Below are 18,141 nucleotides of genomic sequence, written 5' to 3' on the forward strand. Positions count from 1 at the left end.
GGTCCCCGGAGCTGCATCGCGTGGGGTGTTCGGTTGTGACACCCCTCGGTCGCCTGCGAACGTCTGGGGCTAGGGTGATGTTTGGCTTGCCGAATCTGCGAAGGCCGGGCAGCGGTTCCTCCACAGCTTCCCGATCGCTTTCATGTCGTTCACGGTCCGTGAAGCTGCATCGCGTGGAATGCATGTTTGTTGCTCGCTTGTGGACGTCGGAAGGCAGGGTGAAGTGGGCGCTGTACCTCGCCTTGGATCTGCTAAAACCGGGAAACAACTCCTCCACAGCTTCCCGCTCAGGTGAGGATAGGTCAGAAAAGCATATATCAGATGAATCCGCCATTAGATCGGAAAATGCTAGCTTCAGCCTCCACCGTGTGGATGCTAGCGGGCTATATGCTAACAACACTGGGTGTTTATTAGTGATAAATAGTTTCACGTGGTAGTACTGCTCAATAATCGTCACGGTAAAGTATTCCTATGTAAAACTAATAAGTTATATTATATAAATAGGAATAAGATGGTAAAAAAAAAAAAGCTTTTAGATGATGAACTCGACGGAGCTACGATGCACGATCTGTTCAGCGTGACGTCACCTCAATTAGTATTACAATTAGTAATAAGACTGCTTCGCAGATTCGGTCAGCGCCGAAGACTGCTTACAGGCCCGTGAGGGGAGAGTAGGCTGGTCCCGCCAGGAGGAAGCGACACCGGCCGGACACAACTGCATCGCGACCGGCCGCTCCACTGACGGGATACCAGTGTACCCCTTGGCATCACCACCCTCGAGAGAGGTGAGGAGTGAAGGCAGAAACGGCCGGTTCCGGGCGGAAAACGGGGTTTTCCACGACCGCGTCAGCTCTTCATGCACCTCGGGGAAGAAAGGCACCGGGGGCGAGGACTGAGAAGCCCTGGCACCCCCGAAGAACCAATCATCGAGGCGGGACGGTTCAGGTGGGGGAGGTTTAGTCCACTCCAAGCCGACCGCCTCCGCCGCCCGAGCGAGCATGGCTGCCATCTCGGGGTCGAACGCAGAAACCGCAACCTGGCCCGAAGGCGGGAGCGGATCCGGATCGACGTCCGAGGCTGACAACCCCCCCTCCGACGTTACGGTGGACATCGCGTCGGGTGGAGGCTCGACAGAGCGCGAGGACACCGTAGAACACGGGCCGCTCGTCTCCATCGGGACCTCCGCTGGCAACGGATCAGGGCGCTGGGAGCTACTGGACGAACCAGCAGACCGACCCAGCACCGTTATACGGAGATCATCCTTCGCAAGCCTAGTAACTGCGCTCCTAGCAGTACCAGGCTTGGAAGGCGGGGCCGTTCCCGGAGAAACGACACCCGTCTCCGCAAATCCGCCATAGTCATGCCCTCACAGATGGAGCATGAACTATCACGGAGCGCTGCCTCTGCGTGCTGGAGCCCCAGACACGAAAGACAACGCTCGTGGCCATCCCGGGGAGCGATGAACACACCGCATCCAGAAACGGAGCACGGGCGGAATGCCATCTTTAAAAAGACGCACCCGACCGTGACACGAATGAGTGGCAGTCTTTAAAAAGACACAGAGCTCAAACGTGCTGCTCTTTTAGGGAAATCACTCTTTTGTGCAAGCTGGTGAAACACACAGGGAGAGGCAACGCACTCACTCGAACTCAAGTCCTAAATTAAGAGACAGAGAGAGAGAGAAAGGGTGGAGAAAACACTGCGAGCCTCCGCTGAGGTGTCTTCGCCCAACCAACTTTGGCAAGCTGATATATTTTTCCCCAAGACAGGATCTACGAAGATCAGTTGAAAATAGCTTCTCGTGAGCAGATGTCTGCCGGCTTCGAAGCAATAAAAGCTAATTTGGTATTGTGCACCTGCGGCTTATATACGCACCTGGCGGGGCGGCGCCGGCATTATGCAAATACCTGCATGCCAAGTTCATTGGCGTTTTTATAGTTCTCGAAGTAGATAGGTCACCCGCGAAGCGGTTCCCAATTCGTCGGTCATGACGTGACGTCGTAGTGACCGACTGAAAGGGAGCCCAAGTTCATGTACAAAGTTTGGTTTCAATACGTTAAAGCGTTCCTGAGATATAAACTACTTCCTGTTTGGCGGCGTAAAATGTTTGAAAAAAATGTGTTCTTTTGATGTTGTGCATCCTCACATTAGAGACCCAAGTTCATGTACAAAGTTTGGTTTCAATACGTTAAAGTGTTCCTGAGATATAAACTACTTCCTGTTTGGCGGCGTAAAATTTTTGAAAAAAAAAAAGTGTTCTTTTGATGTTGTGCATCCTCACATTGGAGACCCAAATTCATGTACAAAGTTTGGTTTCAATACGTGAAAGCGTTCCTGAGATATAAACTACTTCCTGTTTTGGCGGCGTCAACGCACATTTAGTTTGGGCTGTGACGGGCAAACGCTTCTGAAAATCAAAAATCCTTCTAGTAACTTTTGTGAGGCTTGGTCCAAGGATCGTGTACGTCGATTTTCGTGAAGTTTTGACAAAATTTGTGACCTGTGAAACTTTTTTAAGGTTTTCTGTTCTATCCAATATGGCGGAAGAACGACATGGATCTGTGACTTCATCTTCTCAAGCAACTTACACCGGCACTGCCCGAACATTTTAAAGTTTGAGTGGTGTTTCTGTGTCAAACGGTCTAGTCGCTAGAGCTGGCCAAAAAAATCTTTTGCAAGCACACTTAATTAATTGTCTATATTTTACGGATAACTTAAACTATGTTAAAATAAACGTTACTGGAATAATTTGAGTAATTTTCCATTTGTATAGAACGTGTTGTCTTTCTTAACGCCGTGATGCACCTTTGCGTGAAGTGGAAAATCGATCTCTGAGCAATCGATCCCAAATAATTCAGCACCTTTACTTGGGACAGCGCCATTGTTACGTCACACTTAGAGGCATCGTGTTAAGAAGCTTCCTAAGGGACACTTCGGGGAACACACTTAGGAACATAAACAACTTTGGTAAGATATATCTTTTTGAGTCTTCTAAGCACACTAAGAGCGTTATCGAGGAACCGGACGCAGCTTGTTAGGGAGACATGTTTACTATTCTGGAAGGAGGCTGATGAGTTGAATCAGGTGTTTTAAATAAGGAGAAATCGAAAACTTTCTAGGAGGGGGCACTCGAGGACCAGGATTAGGAAACACTGATTAATTCTAGTTACGCATTCATCTCCCGTTGTATAATGGAAAATAGTGAGTGAGTGAGTGTACATCAAATATACCCTCAAAGTCAAAGTGCATTGTGGGTAAAAGAGTACTAAACGTCTGTAGGGAATAAAGTTGTTTATTCAGGTCTCGGACACCACTGCAAAATAGTGGACGCCAAATTTAGTGCACTATATAGAAAAGGGAGCAATTCGGACAGAGCCTACATCTCCCATAACTGGACTCATTAGCTAAAATCACTCACACCTGTTTCTTGTGACCTCATTTCTACAACCTATTTAAGACCGGTCATTTCTCACCTTCATTGCTTAGTCTTGTTCTGTGTTATATTGTGTCCTAGCCTTGTTTAATTCTTCTGTGTTCTAGATCTTGTTTAAGCTGGGTTTTTGCTTCTTTTTTATGGACTGCTTCATGTGAATGACCTTTAATGATTAACTGAATTTATGATTTATAATGGAGAGAGATGGGGATGATATAATGCTTACTGCTGCTGGGAATGAGGTCCCGGTGTGGGATGAAGAGCCTATATCCAAATTGTTTTTCCAGCACATCAGGTAAGATCTCCAGGGCAAACTGCTCCTCCTCGCTCATCTCGCGCTCCACTGATTCGAAGTCCACTTTGGTGTAAGAGAGGTAGGCATCATATTCCTTATTGTCTAAAGGAACAAATGAGTTGTATTATATTCATACCAAAAACACAGGTCTCTCATTGACCATTTTGAAAAATGTTGTTTATATTACTTTGATTTTATACAGTACATAATTGATGCACTATTAGGTGGCATTTAATTAAAGGAATGGTTAAACCCTAAAAATAAACATTCCCCTTCATGACTGTTTGACTTTAGATCTTGTGTTTTGTGGGGCACATAAGAATGAATGAATCGCTGCTTCCATGCTTTAGTAATATTATTGCTTTGTGTGAGAAACGGATCATAATTGAAGCCTTGCTAGTTTTATGCAGGTTTTGCATCAGTCCTAATGCATTGTAATTGCGTAGACAAAAAGCCACCAGTACAATAACCAATATCCACTTTAAAGTCAACAGGTTTCAAATAAGTCAGTGTAAATGTTTTTTTTTTTTGGCTTAACTAATCTTTTTATCTTTTAAAGCTTACCGTCATCTGTTTCATCACTGCCAAAGTGTTGTCGGTAACAGAGCATGATTTCCACATTATAGCACTTGTAGATGGCCGTAAAGATCCCTAATAACAGCATGATGGCACCAAGACCCCCGACCAGCTCCAGCCTGTACACATCTATTTGTACAAAAACACACAGTAACTCCCTTTAATAAAAAGCAATATAATATGATGTTAAGAACCTGAACAGATGTAAAATCTTTTCATACTTTCTTTTTTTGTGTTTTAATGGATTGTAATGTAATAATCTACAGGTCATTTAAACAGCACCTGATGTAGTCACAGAATCATCACAGGAAAAGAATAAATCACGTTTATTCTCTAAATGAATTATATGCTGTTGTATGTAGTGGTTAGATAGGTCAGCTGATGCAGGGTGTGCTTTACCCTTCTTCTGCAGAATGGCACTTCCACTACCACGGCCGATGTGATTCTCCACATTACAAGTGTAATTCCCCATGTCTGTCTCCTCCACAGCATCAAAGATCAGTGATAGCAACACTTCCTTCTCCCCCAGAAACTCTCTGACCACCCTGAAGAAACACATACAGATCCGTTATCAATTCCACATTAACTCTCTGCTCAACAAATTAGCTGTACATGAACAGAATACAGTGTATGATTATGTAAGAAGATACCTCTTATTCTGTTCTGCTTAAAACTTTAAAATGTGTACTCAGCTAGAATAAACTTTGACTTCAATATCCATACTGTTACTGCCTAAGAATGGAGCATCCTAATTGGAGTGTCAGTTAAAACACATCATTTCTTATCCAATCCAACTTTTTATTACACTAATGCCAGTACATATTTGATGCCTCAAAACAGCAGTGGTTGTTTAACTCAAATGCAAACAATAAGCAAATGAGACATCAATATTGAATAACATAAAACACAAAGTACAACAAAATATGAGGAGTTTGGTTTCAAATTTGTCAAAACATGCATCTTGTTATGTTTTTATTGTGCTACTTAGCTGTATTTTTTAGTTATAAAGTCTTAAATCAAAACAAACTTACATTACACACAGCTAAAGCATCATATCAAGTATAATAAACAAAGGCAGAGAGTGAACTGCTGCACTACAAACACAAGCAATTGAAGAGTCCACTAAATGAGCTCATGCTCTCCTCAGTGGGAGGAGCTTCAAACTACTGTACCTCACTCTTCTCTACAGATTCAGGCTACACGTGGGCGCCTATATTCATAAACGAACATTTCAACCAATCCGGTCTAAAGAATAACATCGTGCACACATGTCAGTTTTCAGAAAAGTGTTAATTTACACATACCCGTGTTTATATGCCGTCAAGAGCATGCCAAACCTGTAGTTGGCGGTGTAACGAGAAGCTCAAGCCCATGTAAGCCAATAAGAATCCCAAAGATAGCAACAACAGCAACGAATCACTTCCTCTTTTGAACAAAGTCACAGTTTTGACGTAGGTGCGAGCTCTGGCGCATACTGTGACGTTGGCTGCCTAAACACCCGTTCGTCTCAGTTTACATAAAAACATGCAAATAAAGATTTTCTAAATGTCTACTGTGGCTGGAGTTTTTAGAAAGAATCGGTTTCAGAGGCGAATTCTACGCTTGCTTGTAAGGGCGCAAACGAGGGAAGTAACCATGTATGTGTAAACGGGGCCTTACTTACTGATGTGGATTCTCTTTACTGTTTTATCAAACGACAGAGTGGTGCAGGAATGACATAGTTTTGTAGGCAAAACCAAAAAGCCTACAAAAACCAAAAAGCCTACAAAATGTCATTCCAAAGGTTTTTGTTTTTTTAAATGGGGTTTTGTTTAAAACAAGCCCAAAATATTATAAATACATTATATAATTTATATACATTAACATTATATAAATTATATAATTATAAATATAGTATAAATACACCAGTAATCCCCCCAAAGCTTTAACATGTCTTTAAAAGTTGCTTCATTGGAGTACAGCCGGGTTTGTGGACTTTAAACATTAGGACACATGAAGATCTCAAAAACAATGCAACATGGGCACAATTCCCAACAAACATTCACCCACAGAGTATTTTCTTATCAGAAAATATGTTTTTAAATGTTTAATAACATTTGAAAGGGCTGTCGGAAGCTTGGTGGTGATGACGCTGATGTCGAGAGACCATGGTGTAGTTCACTTGTTAGCTTTTAATTTCTAATAAACTCATTTAGACTTCAAAATTCATATAAGATGTGTTCATCTGTGAAGGTTATCTTTTTGGACAAAACATATACTGTAAGTGTCAAACTTTTGTTAAACACTAAGCTTATTTTTTGAGAAGGGTCTGGCTGCAGCACTTGCACTCTCAGACTTGCACTCTCAGACTCCTGCGCTTCCTGTGCAAGTGACATCACCTGCACTCTTCGCTGCATGTAACGTCAATTGCAATCGACTTAAATAAACCGGAAACGTTAGTACAGAGGGATACTATTGATTATAAACGATTAAAACACAAACCTGCAAAATAATGCTGTGTTCCTGATAACCCGTAATAAGGATATTACCCACCTCAACCCGGAAATTACGCCGGTCATTTAACGGTATTTAATACTGTAAACGTGTTGATTAGCTTAATTTAAACGTTATTTATGGGTTTGAGGTGGGAAATATCCTAAACCCTACTGCTGGAACACGGTATTATTTTGCAGGTTGTCTGAATTACAGGATTTTAATTATCCTTATTCTATAATGAATGACTTACCACTAAAGTCATAGGCGAATTGTGTCCAGGGAGTGAGCAATTAATTGACTCGTGTCAATAAAGGCAAATGTTCTTTATATGCTGATGTTGCGTGTGTTTTATTGGAACAAGCATTTCATACAGTCACCATATTTCCATTGTTCATTCATCCACAGTTTATTTATAGTCCACGCCAATCCTGGACATAATATACATGAGTAGCTAAACAAAATCCACAACGGTGAAAGTATATGCTCACACAATGCATCTCACATATTTGTGGTAAAGACCAAATCCTGTTTCACGGTGCTGTTTCACATTGTTTCACGGTCAAAAAACTGTGAGCTTGCCCGTACACACAAACACCTGTCCCTCTATCCCAGGTGCACTCATTTATTGATTAAAAGAGATTGCACCCTACTGGTTCAACATGGAATTTATATTAGGCTTCTACATATAAAAATAAACAAAATGTGTTTCCAATTTTTTCCGTGTTGTAGGTTGTGTTCATTGCACGACAATCTCTCTATAATGTCGATATGTTTAGCCTTTCAATATGCTATGCCAGTTGTTACAGTTAACTTACTGTATAACAGCTAGAATAATGATTATCAAGGGTATTAAAGAGTCTGAACAGCAACAAAAATGTACCTTCAAATTAAAAAAACAACAACAACATGATCCAAAAGTATTTATTTTTTAAAGACTATTATAGCATTAGCAAGTAGAACCTGAAACGTTTAAAGTAATAAAAAAGAAAAATTACACACACACACAAACAGTACATGTTTAGAGTTTAATAATGTTTAAGTAAATGTTAAAATTTACAAGGGTTAACATGCTGAAGAAGGACAGTTCCTTAGTTGTTAACTAACTTAATTAACCTTGTTTCATTCCGATTAAGTTATAGCTTTCAACACCATCATCAAACACTTAAGGTAACACTATCAAAAAGCATCAGGGACTATAGACCATTTCAAAAGATGTAAACAAAACTGGTCCAGAAGCACTTCCTGTTTCAGTTTTTTAACACTAGATAAACATTGGGATAAAATAAACCAACGGAACATATAAACCTGAATTAACTGAAGTTAACCCTTGTGTGGTGTTCGTATTTTTGTTACTTAGACGATGTTTGTGGGTCTGGTGGACCCAGAGCATTTTTACTATCTTAAACCAATGCATTCATACAAATTTATGTAATATTGTTTACAGATGTTAACTTTAGCCTTATTGCAAGTAATATAGACAGAATTTATGGTTAATATTGGTCATTTACCACTGGTAGAGGACTATTTATAAACTAAAGTGCCATTCGTTTTTGTGGTAATATGAAATAAAAGAAGAAAATTCTATTCTGATCCAGATATTGGGGGGAATATCATATTTATCTTAAATAAGTATAAATGAAACAAAGTTTTTTATCACTGTTGATGTTTAATTATTTGAACTTTTTGAAATTGTACACATTTGTGTCAGTCTACACAGCACAGGCCCCAAACTGAACAGATGCCGTATCATAAGACATCATCCACACTAAACACATAACCTGTTCATGCCAGCCAACACAACACATAAGAAGCAAATTTTTAATGTGTAGCTGTGTTGTGTATGCATTTCTTGCATTTTATACACATATACTGTGTCCATCTGGTCCACACACATTGAAGTACAATGTGTTGCTATTGGCCACAACTTAGAATGATGAAAATACATGGATAATATTTTACTTTCTCTATTATTCACTCTCTCTCTCTCACACACACATCTTTATGGGACATTTGGTCCCCACAAGGTGATAAATAGCAGGTACACACACCATAGGTTTTGTGGTAAACCCATGGTTTTACAAATGGTAATCAATATACCAAATAACCATGATTACTACTCTTTTACTACAATAAAACTATGGATTTTTTATAATGGTAAAATGTAGAATGGTTCCTGTTAGACAGAAGGTAAAGTGTTTGGGACAGTAGGGACAGATAAATGTTCATGCACGGCATATAACATGTTGTATCCTTGCGGCATTACAGCAAAAGCAGAAGGAGAAAACTCTGACATGCATCCATCACATATGTACAGACATATATACAAACACACTCATGCACTCACAGGAGTCCCAGGTAGGAGAAAAACAGAGTGAAGTTACATAGCACATTCAATGTTTACACTTTTATTAACCCCGGGTCCAGTGGACCCGAACACCACATATGTAATATAAATGTGTAGGGGGGGTGTACAGTGTACATTAATTATAAAGTTGTTTATTTTTATGTTCTTCATAGAAAATGAGCCAAGGCCAATGAATCTGAGGTTGAAACAACAATTAATTGCATAATTTTTCTTTCAGTAAACATTCAAAACGGGTCCCACAGACCCGAACATCACACAAGGGTTAAACAAACATCTTTAAGGTAATGATATATGTGAAATAAAAAAAAAATACTGTCACAAACTGTAACAGGAAGTGTTTCTGGACCAGTGTTGTTTACATCATTTGAAATGGTCTATACACTATTTAGTGGTTTCAACCTATATGCCACATAATTATTTAGTTCATTGTATCGATTCATAAAGAGTGAAAGTGTGACGGTTGGCTAAGTTAGTTCGGCTAGCCCAAATCCTTAAACGAAAGACATGCACAACTTACGCAAACAAAGATAATTTTGTATACTTGAGATTTAACTCTAAATATAAGATACCATAATAAACTGTTAAAACATAAAAAAGTATCACATTTACGGTAAGATTGAGGTTGTACTTTCTCCGACATGTGCGTATTCCACTCATCCGCATAAAATGGCAAAAGCCCGTCGAGTGCAAGTGACGATACTTGCACATGAAGTGCGGGAGTCTGAGAGTGCAAGTAGTGACGTCACTTGCACAGACTAGTGCTGCAGCCAGATGCTCTTGTGTATTTTTTTGCAAAAATCCAGAAGCCTAGGAATGAAATGAATGATCTTTTTGGCAAGGAAACCAGTGCCCCGCTACATAAAGGGTTGGCCTACAAAAATATTTTGTCCCTGTGGCACTAATAAATCTAATGTAATCAAGATCAGTGGTACAGAACGCAGCATCAAAATAACTCCCAACTATTTATTTTTTTACAACCTTTCAACTATTTATGTACTTAATTATATGCAATGCTATGACGTAAATAAAACACATCCAGACACCTTTAAAATGGCATGATTTTTAAACTCAATGCATTTGTCACATGAACTGAAAGAGTTATTGAGAAAGATCAAACAGATATAATCAATGAATATGACAATGCTTCATACTAATTGGCATCACAGGTTGCCTCTGATATCTGTGTAAACTTTCAGCTCAGTTAGATTCCCCAATACAGTATATATTCTCTCTAACAGCTATTTAGTTTAAACTTTATGAGGTGGTTTCCCGGACAGGGATTAGACTAGTTCTAGACTAAAATAAATGTAAGAGCTGTCCAAACTGAAATCAACTTGCATTGACATATCTTAAAATACATCAGTGCCCTTTATTTTTATTACACTGCAGTCACTTTGCATGTAATCCACATAACCGACTGCCTTACAGATTACGAAACATAACCCTTACTTTTTATGTTTTATTACTTGTTTCTTCATAATTCTTTTACTTATGATGTTTTAGTGTGGACAGCAAATGAAGAATTTAATTGTGCAAGGAACCTGTCTTGCGTATTGGGCATACAGTATGACAATTAACACTTTGTAACTTTAGCAATTTTAGACACTGACATACTGTAAATATATGCATCAGAGAGTATTGTCTTAGAGACACTATTGTCATAAATATTATGCTTACCTTATATCATAAAAGAGTATAGTTAATTTTTTGGAATGCATTGTGGGTAAAAAATGTGTAGGGAATGAAGTTGTATTGTACAATATATATCACAAGGAGAGGTTACAGACATATTTATATATTTTCACTATAGGCAGGTGTAACGTCAACTTTAAAGTTAAGCTAGATTTGATTGATTCAGACATAAAATACAACATTAATGGACAGAATTCATAAAGCATGTGTGTGTGTGTGTGTGTGTGTGTGTGTGTGTGTGTGTGTGTGTGTGTGTGTGTGTGTGTGTGTGTGTGTGTGTGTGTGTGTGTGTGTGTGTGTGTGTGTGTGTGTGTGTGTGTATGTATGTATGCATATACGCATACATATACACATACATATACACATATATACATACATATATATATACATATATAATATGTATCTCAGTATCTCAGTTTTAGCATTTAACTAAATCATGTTAGATGAACATATAGGGGATAAAAGAAACTTGTAAAACTTTCTCTGGAGTTATGCATTTTTTTTTAATTAAAATATACATGTTTAACTTTTTGTGGTTAAATATTTACAGATACCTAATGTACGTTATTTCGTGCTTGCCATTTTGCTTTCTGTACTGATGATTAATTTGATTCTTGTTGTTTTATTTTTTTGGTGAACTTAACAAATACAAAATATATGAAAATACACCAACAACAAAACATCAGTTAAATCATTATTCATTATAGACATTCCTGTTGCTTTTTAAAAAAATTCCATAACTGACTCACTGAACTCACTGAATCAAGATATTCAGAGCTATCAGAAACCAAACACTGTCTATCTATAATGTCTCTCTGAAATCATTTCTTACTCTTCTCACTAGAGGTCTCTGTGCCCTCAGTAATAATCATCATCCTTTATTACGTTTGCATCTTTTCCTTGTAGATCATAGAGCTGTTACATAATCCTTTCTTGCTTTTCAAATGTAATACTAAGAAGTTTAACAGCTCCAGTCTACTTATATTTTTATTGTTTTTTAATTAAGTTATTTGGTGATATTTTGCACTGTAAATGTTCTGTCTGGAATTTATATGACAGTCAGGGCTGCGCTTCCCAATCACGATTGATCTTAAAGTTTTTCTACAAGCTAGGTTTACATGCATTTCCCAAAAATGCACTTAAAGTCCCTGTAAAGTCAATCTTGAAAACTGTTTCTAAACACATTATAAATGTTACAAATGTATTGCTGAAACATGCCACAAAGATTGTTAACTATGTAGTACTGAACTGCAAAGTTGGATTCAATTGCGGAGGCAGAAGTGTATGATGGGTGGGCCTATAAAAATCTGGGTCCGGCCGTCGAGTCCCGAGTCACTAGCAGCACTGCGGTTAAAGGACTATCTGTTAATCAGACAGGGACGGAAAGTCTGAGAGCAAATGCAAAGAGCCAGTTGAAATGGTTCGGGAGGTCTGTTACCAGACAGAGATATTGGTGCGAAGAAGAGCATTAAAGAATTTCTGCTGTGTAACATAACTAATGAGACACATATTATTAATATTAGTACAGTTCACTCTAATGCATGACAAAAAAAACAATTCAATTTTAAAATAAATATTGAAGAATTGTTCAACTTTAAAAATGATCTTTAAGCATAATGTATTTCCATGGATCTGACTGGGTGGGAAAGCAATCTGTCAATCAGGGCCCACCCATATATCCCCTCAGTAGCTATAAAATTTCCAACATTTCTAAGTTCAGGATTTTTTATACGGGCCTAAAACAATGGCTCGAAGAGAGAAATGCTGCCTATTTTTTCAAGATGTTAACCTATTTTATTTACTTGGCATTTTTCCATAATTCAAATTTGGTTGGGTGTTTAATACGTTTTTCTGTGGTGTGACAAACTTGGAACACATTTAATATCTGACTTTACAGGAACTTTAAATACGATCGTACACAGGCTGCAACAGTGCTTTAAGTGCTACTTACAATTCGCTATCTGCTATCAAGTGCTGAAATGTCAACTTATAAAATAACTTGTTTTTGAAATGTTTAGTCTAATGATCTTCACCTGATGTTTATAAAATATCAATGTTAATAATAATATTGACTATAGGGCAGGACTTATCCTAGTCCCATTCGAAAATGGATGTTTGAGCTGCTTTAATTAAAAAACATCTTGCACTGGCATCTTAAAATGCATCAGTGCCCTTGTTTTGTCTCAAAATGCATTTCGTAATGTTTGTTTGTAAAAACTAATTTAATGTCCTAATATAATTAAGGCCTAGTCCTGGATTTATTTAAACTTTGGCTGTTTCTCAATATACATTCTTCAGCGATCTTGCTTCCTTGTGTTCTCGATCTACGTCATCATTAACTGTCGAAGTTCAATTCTCAAGAACGCAAGTACAGTGGACGCATGAAAATACCCAGATGAGTTCTTGATATCAAGGATGCATTAAGTGCAGACTTGCTCGCTGAAATCTGGGGAGGTCAGGTGACCAGCTGGAAGATTGCAAGCATCTCAATTCTCACAAGTGCGTTCTGTGTTCGCACGACCTTCTGAGTTTGTTCTTCCAAGATTACCTAGCAAGACCAGTCTCCACGAGAACGCAAGTCTGTTCTTTGCGTTCTTTGAATTGAGAAACAGCCCATGTCCGGGAAACTGATCCTATGGGGAGGTTTCCCGGACAGGGATTAGGGCTGTCACTTTTGAGAAAAATTTTATTAGAACGGATATCGAATATCATGCAATGTATCCGAATATATTCGAATATCTAGATGCCCCCACGCGCATAAAAAAAAGCATCGTAATGGAGATTCAATCACAAGTTTATTAACAGTGACAGTCATAAACAGTACTGTCTGCATTATTTTTTTACTTAATGTTTGAAACAGCAGGTTATCAACTTATGAATAACAACAATAACAAAAAACTATTCAGAACAGGTACAAACAATAATGTGACAACTTAAACAGTAGCAGAAGTAAGGCATATAGCCAAGCCCAAACGAAATCCGCGCTCGTAGATTTCGGAAGAAAACTGAGCGGAATTCAGCGGATTTAAAGGGACAGTTCATTTATGGGTGAACTATCCCTTTAATGCCCGTCATTGAGAAGCACACATAGCCCGCGCTTGAGCGTGCTTGTGAGAAGTAATCTCATTGACAACAAACACACATACATAGCCTATCCCGCGCGTTTGTGAGCTGTCATTGACAAGTACATTAACCCTGCGCGTGCTGTTTGCTTGACCGTTTTTAAATGATAGAGAGCACAAACCATTTGATATTTGAGATGAAATTAAACTTACCACTGAGTTAAGCAGATCTCACTTGACTCTGTCGTCTATGTGACGCTCGGCAGTCAACACATGATCATTTCAAATCCGTTTACAAGACAAATGGTGTTGTCGTTAAATATAAAGTTTACATTGCGTTGTAAAAATGATGAAATTATCTTCATACATGCTAATTTCATAATGCGAACGTATTAAGACAAGCTTTTTATTCTGCTATTTAACACTATAAACAATAATTTACCATTTAATATACAAACTATAATTCTATCTTGACATGCACATTAGGTTCATGTTGGTCCAATTTGATTCCCTCTCTTGCGCACAGTTTCCGTCGTCGGTCTCACTCTTAGCCTCCTTCCTATTACGAGGTGTTACTGTAAAAAATGCGCTACTCATGGCATTTTAAAAACCGGATGATTTATTTATAGTTTGAATACTGATATTTCACGTCATGTTCGAATGCATATTCGAATATCGAATAAAAAAGTGACAGCCCTAACAGGGATTAGCTGAAACCAGGACTAGGCCTCAGTTTAATTAGGAAATATAACTAGTTTTAACAAACATGCCTTACTAAAAACATTACTTGTGTGCATTTTGAGGCAAAACAAAGGGCACTGATGTATTTTAAGATATCTCTGTCACGACCTGGTCTCGCCATTTCTTGTTTGAGAGATTAGGTTGTGACAGTACGTGTCTGCCCTGAGAGAGTTGTGTGACATGCCCTTCCGCGGTCCATGTTTCTCTCAGGGTTCGTGAATTGTTTCCCGCTCCCTTATGTTTGATTAGCTCCAGGTGTTTGTTGTTTAGAACTCCCTATTTAATATCCTTCTGTCCTGTCCTCCATGCATTGGTATTATTCTCTGTTCCCTTCTAGATCCTCGTGTTTATTCCTGTTCCTGGTCTCATGTGTGTTTATGTAGTTAGTGTTTTCTAGTGTTAATGTTAGTTAGTTTAGTTTCTTTGTTCTGTTAGTGTAATGTTTTACCCCCTCGTGGGTGTTTTGGTTCTGTGTTTTTGCATGCATTAAAGTATTCTTTATTTAAGTCTGCATTTGGGTTTTCATCGTCTTCCCCGTTTCCCGATTGTGACAATCTCAGTGCAAGTTGTTTTCAGTTTGGACAGCTCTTACATTTATTTTAGTCTCTAGGAGTAGTCTTATGCCTGTCCGGGAAACTGCCCCTATATGTTTTAATAATCGTATTGACCTAAAATAATATTTTCCATATTTAGTTAGGACTCAGTGCCTCTGCAATTTAAATTATTAGTTTATATAATTATTACTATTAGTTTATATTATTACTGTATCAAGCTTATGTACAGGCTTACTCTACCAACACAGTTCTATACATTGATCTATGCATACTGTACATATTTATATTGAGCACAACTTAACGCCATTATTAACCTTAAAGATAGAGACATCATAGACATAGGTCATAGACAATAATACATTTCTTTGCAAATCAGGTATTCATTTTTCAAGTGTTGCCTTCTGAATAAATGGAATAGATGAAAAGCAGTGATGTGTGAACATTATCACAGCAAGATAACCTTTAATAACATTGTTTCTTTAATTAGATGCCATTTCCCTTTCAAACAACATTGTATTATTCCTGCACTTAGCAGCACAACCATATATGCTTTTGTTTGTACCAACAACTTTTATCAAAATTGTCCCAAATACGTTTTCCTTCTTTATTTATTCATGTGCAGTCATTTAATTTTTCATGATCACCTTAGAGCACTCAGCTACAACAATTTTCAAGTACTACGTAAGTTATGATGTATTTGGGAAACGGCCCGAAAGTCTAAAGGCCACTTCACACAGGTCCAACAACAACAAACTTCAACAAACCCCAACATTCTAAAGTCTTGGTCAAATAACCAAAATAAAAGGTTTGAGAAGTGACAGTACCTGACTTCACTTTCTCTTATGTGTCCTTCCAACTCTTCTACAAACTTATCCCCCTTCATCCAGTAGATGATGGGCCGAGCGTCCCCGCTGTAACCAAAGAATGCCTTACAATCCAAGATGAGACGCATGCCTGTAAAATAAAACCGCATTAAATCAACTTGACCTAATACTTTACCAGCATGTTAAAATTATCACAAATATTATTTCATTAAAGAAATGTTTCAGCACTTCCACAAGCAGATGACCTCTATGATCTGGATGAACATAAACCTTTTCTAAGAAAGTTTCAGCACTTTGAACTACAGGAATTTCGGTAGCACTTTATTTTACAGTACGTGTACTTACCTTGTACGTATATGGTAAATAAGTTGTACTTACCGACAAATGTGTGTTACTTACTTTTAGGTATCTACATGGTAATAAAGTGGTATCATTACTGTACTTACCAGTGGTAAATACTTGGTAGTTATTATGTAACTCTAGATAAGTACTGGGTATTAACATATACATACTTATAGTGTAGGTATACTGTAAGTAACGAAAAACATAACTGTACTTACAAATAAATGTACAATATAAGTATTAAGTATTTACAGGCAAGTTAGGGTTAATGACAGGTATTTATAGTGTACATATATGATAACTAATATCAAACACTACTGTACTTACAAACTGTATATACACAATAAGCGTGTACTAGTGAATGTACCCAGTAGTTAATGCATATGATAGTCAATGGTTGGGTTTGCCTCACAGTAACATGTATATGATGCTATAATCTTAGGTGTTAAATCCTTTGTAATAACTGTGTAAAAAGCAACACTTTATTTTACAGTCCTGTTTCCATGCAGTTATCATGGACGTACTAGTGAATGTACACAGTAGTTAATGCGTATGATAGTCAACGGTTGGGTTTGCCGGACAGTGACATGTATATGATGCTATATTTTAGGTGGTAGGTCCTATGTAATAACTGTGTAAAAAGCATCACTTTATTTTACAGTCCTGTTTCCATGCAGTAACCATGGACGTACTAGTGAATTTACCCAGTAGTTAATGTGTATAATAGTCAATGGTTGGGTTTGTCTCACAGTAACATGTATATGATGCTATATCTTAGGTGGTAGTTCCTATGTAATAACTATGTAAAAAGCAACACTTTATTTTACAGTCCTGTTTCCATGCAATTACCATAGACGTACTAGTGAATGAACCCAGTAGTTAATGCATACGGTTATTTAATGCTTGGTTTAAAGGACAAAGATACTGAGTCTGAGTACCAATATGGCACATCAGTAATGTTTGTTCTTAGTTATCATATACGTATGGTATAAGTATAACTTACACTTGCCTGCAGGTACCACACACTTATCGTGTATATACAATTTGTAAGTACAGTAGTGTTTCTCATTAGTTACAGTATACATACACCATTTGTGCCGGTCATTAACTTACACTGGCCTACAGGTACCACACACTTATCATGTATACAATTTGTAAGTACAGTAGTGTTCGATATTAGTTATCATATATGTACACTATAAATACCTGTCATTTACCCTAACTTGCCTGTAAATACTAAATACTTATATTGTACATTTATTTGTAAGTACAGTAATGTTTCTCGTTAGTTACAGTATACCTACACTATAAGTATATATATGTTATTACCCAGTACTTACCTAGAGTTACATATAACTACCAAGTATGTACTACTGGTAAGTACAGTAATGATACCAGTTAATTACCATGTAGATACCTAAAAGTAAGTACCACACATTTGTCTGTAAGTACAACTTATTTACCATACATGTACAAGGTAAGTACACGTACTGTAAAATAAAGTGCAACCGGAATTTCATTCATGGGAGAGAAACACATCAGAAATATGAGAAGAGTCTTCAGCGAAGAGCACCAACAACAACAACAAAAAAAAAAACATGACAGTCCTAATGCATTTCTGTAGAGATGTTGAAAGCAATCTAAGGTCACAGTTATGTTGAAAGAAACACTCACGGACTCATTCCGTGCCATTACTGAGGGATGCAGTACATGTGCTTATACTGGCAAACATACACAAGACATAATGTTTCTACTTGCACTACTAAACACTACAATGTTCAT

The 18,141-nt window shown here is 37.9% G+C and overlaps 1 protein-coding gene across 1 annotated transcript in view; it reads right to left on the reverse strand.

The window, feature by feature from the left end:
• Positions 1-18,141, reverse strand: part of il1rapl2 (interleukin 1 receptor accessory protein-like 2) — a 481,367-nt gene that overhangs the window by 22,788 nt on the left and 440,438 nt on the right. Inside the window, exons 7-10 of the mRNA XM_065268003.2 lie at positions 16,018-16,147; positions 4,704-4,849; positions 4,293-4,433; positions 3,660-3,830 (exon numbers count right to left, since the gene is read on the reverse strand). Coding sequence (XP_065124075.1) covers positions 3,660-3,830; positions 4,293-4,433; positions 4,704-4,849; positions 16,018-16,147 — 588 coding nt within the window. The remainder of the gene's footprint in view (positions 1-3,659; positions 3,831-4,292; positions 4,434-4,703; positions 4,850-16,017; positions 16,148-18,141) is intronic.

Source organism: Paramisgurnus dabryanus, chromosome 16 (assembly GCF_030506205.2).
Source record: "Paramisgurnus dabryanus chromosome 16, PD_genome_1.1, whole genome shotgun sequence".
NCBI lineage: Eukaryota > Metazoa > Chordata > Actinopteri > Cypriniformes > Cobitidae > Paramisgurnus > Paramisgurnus dabryanus.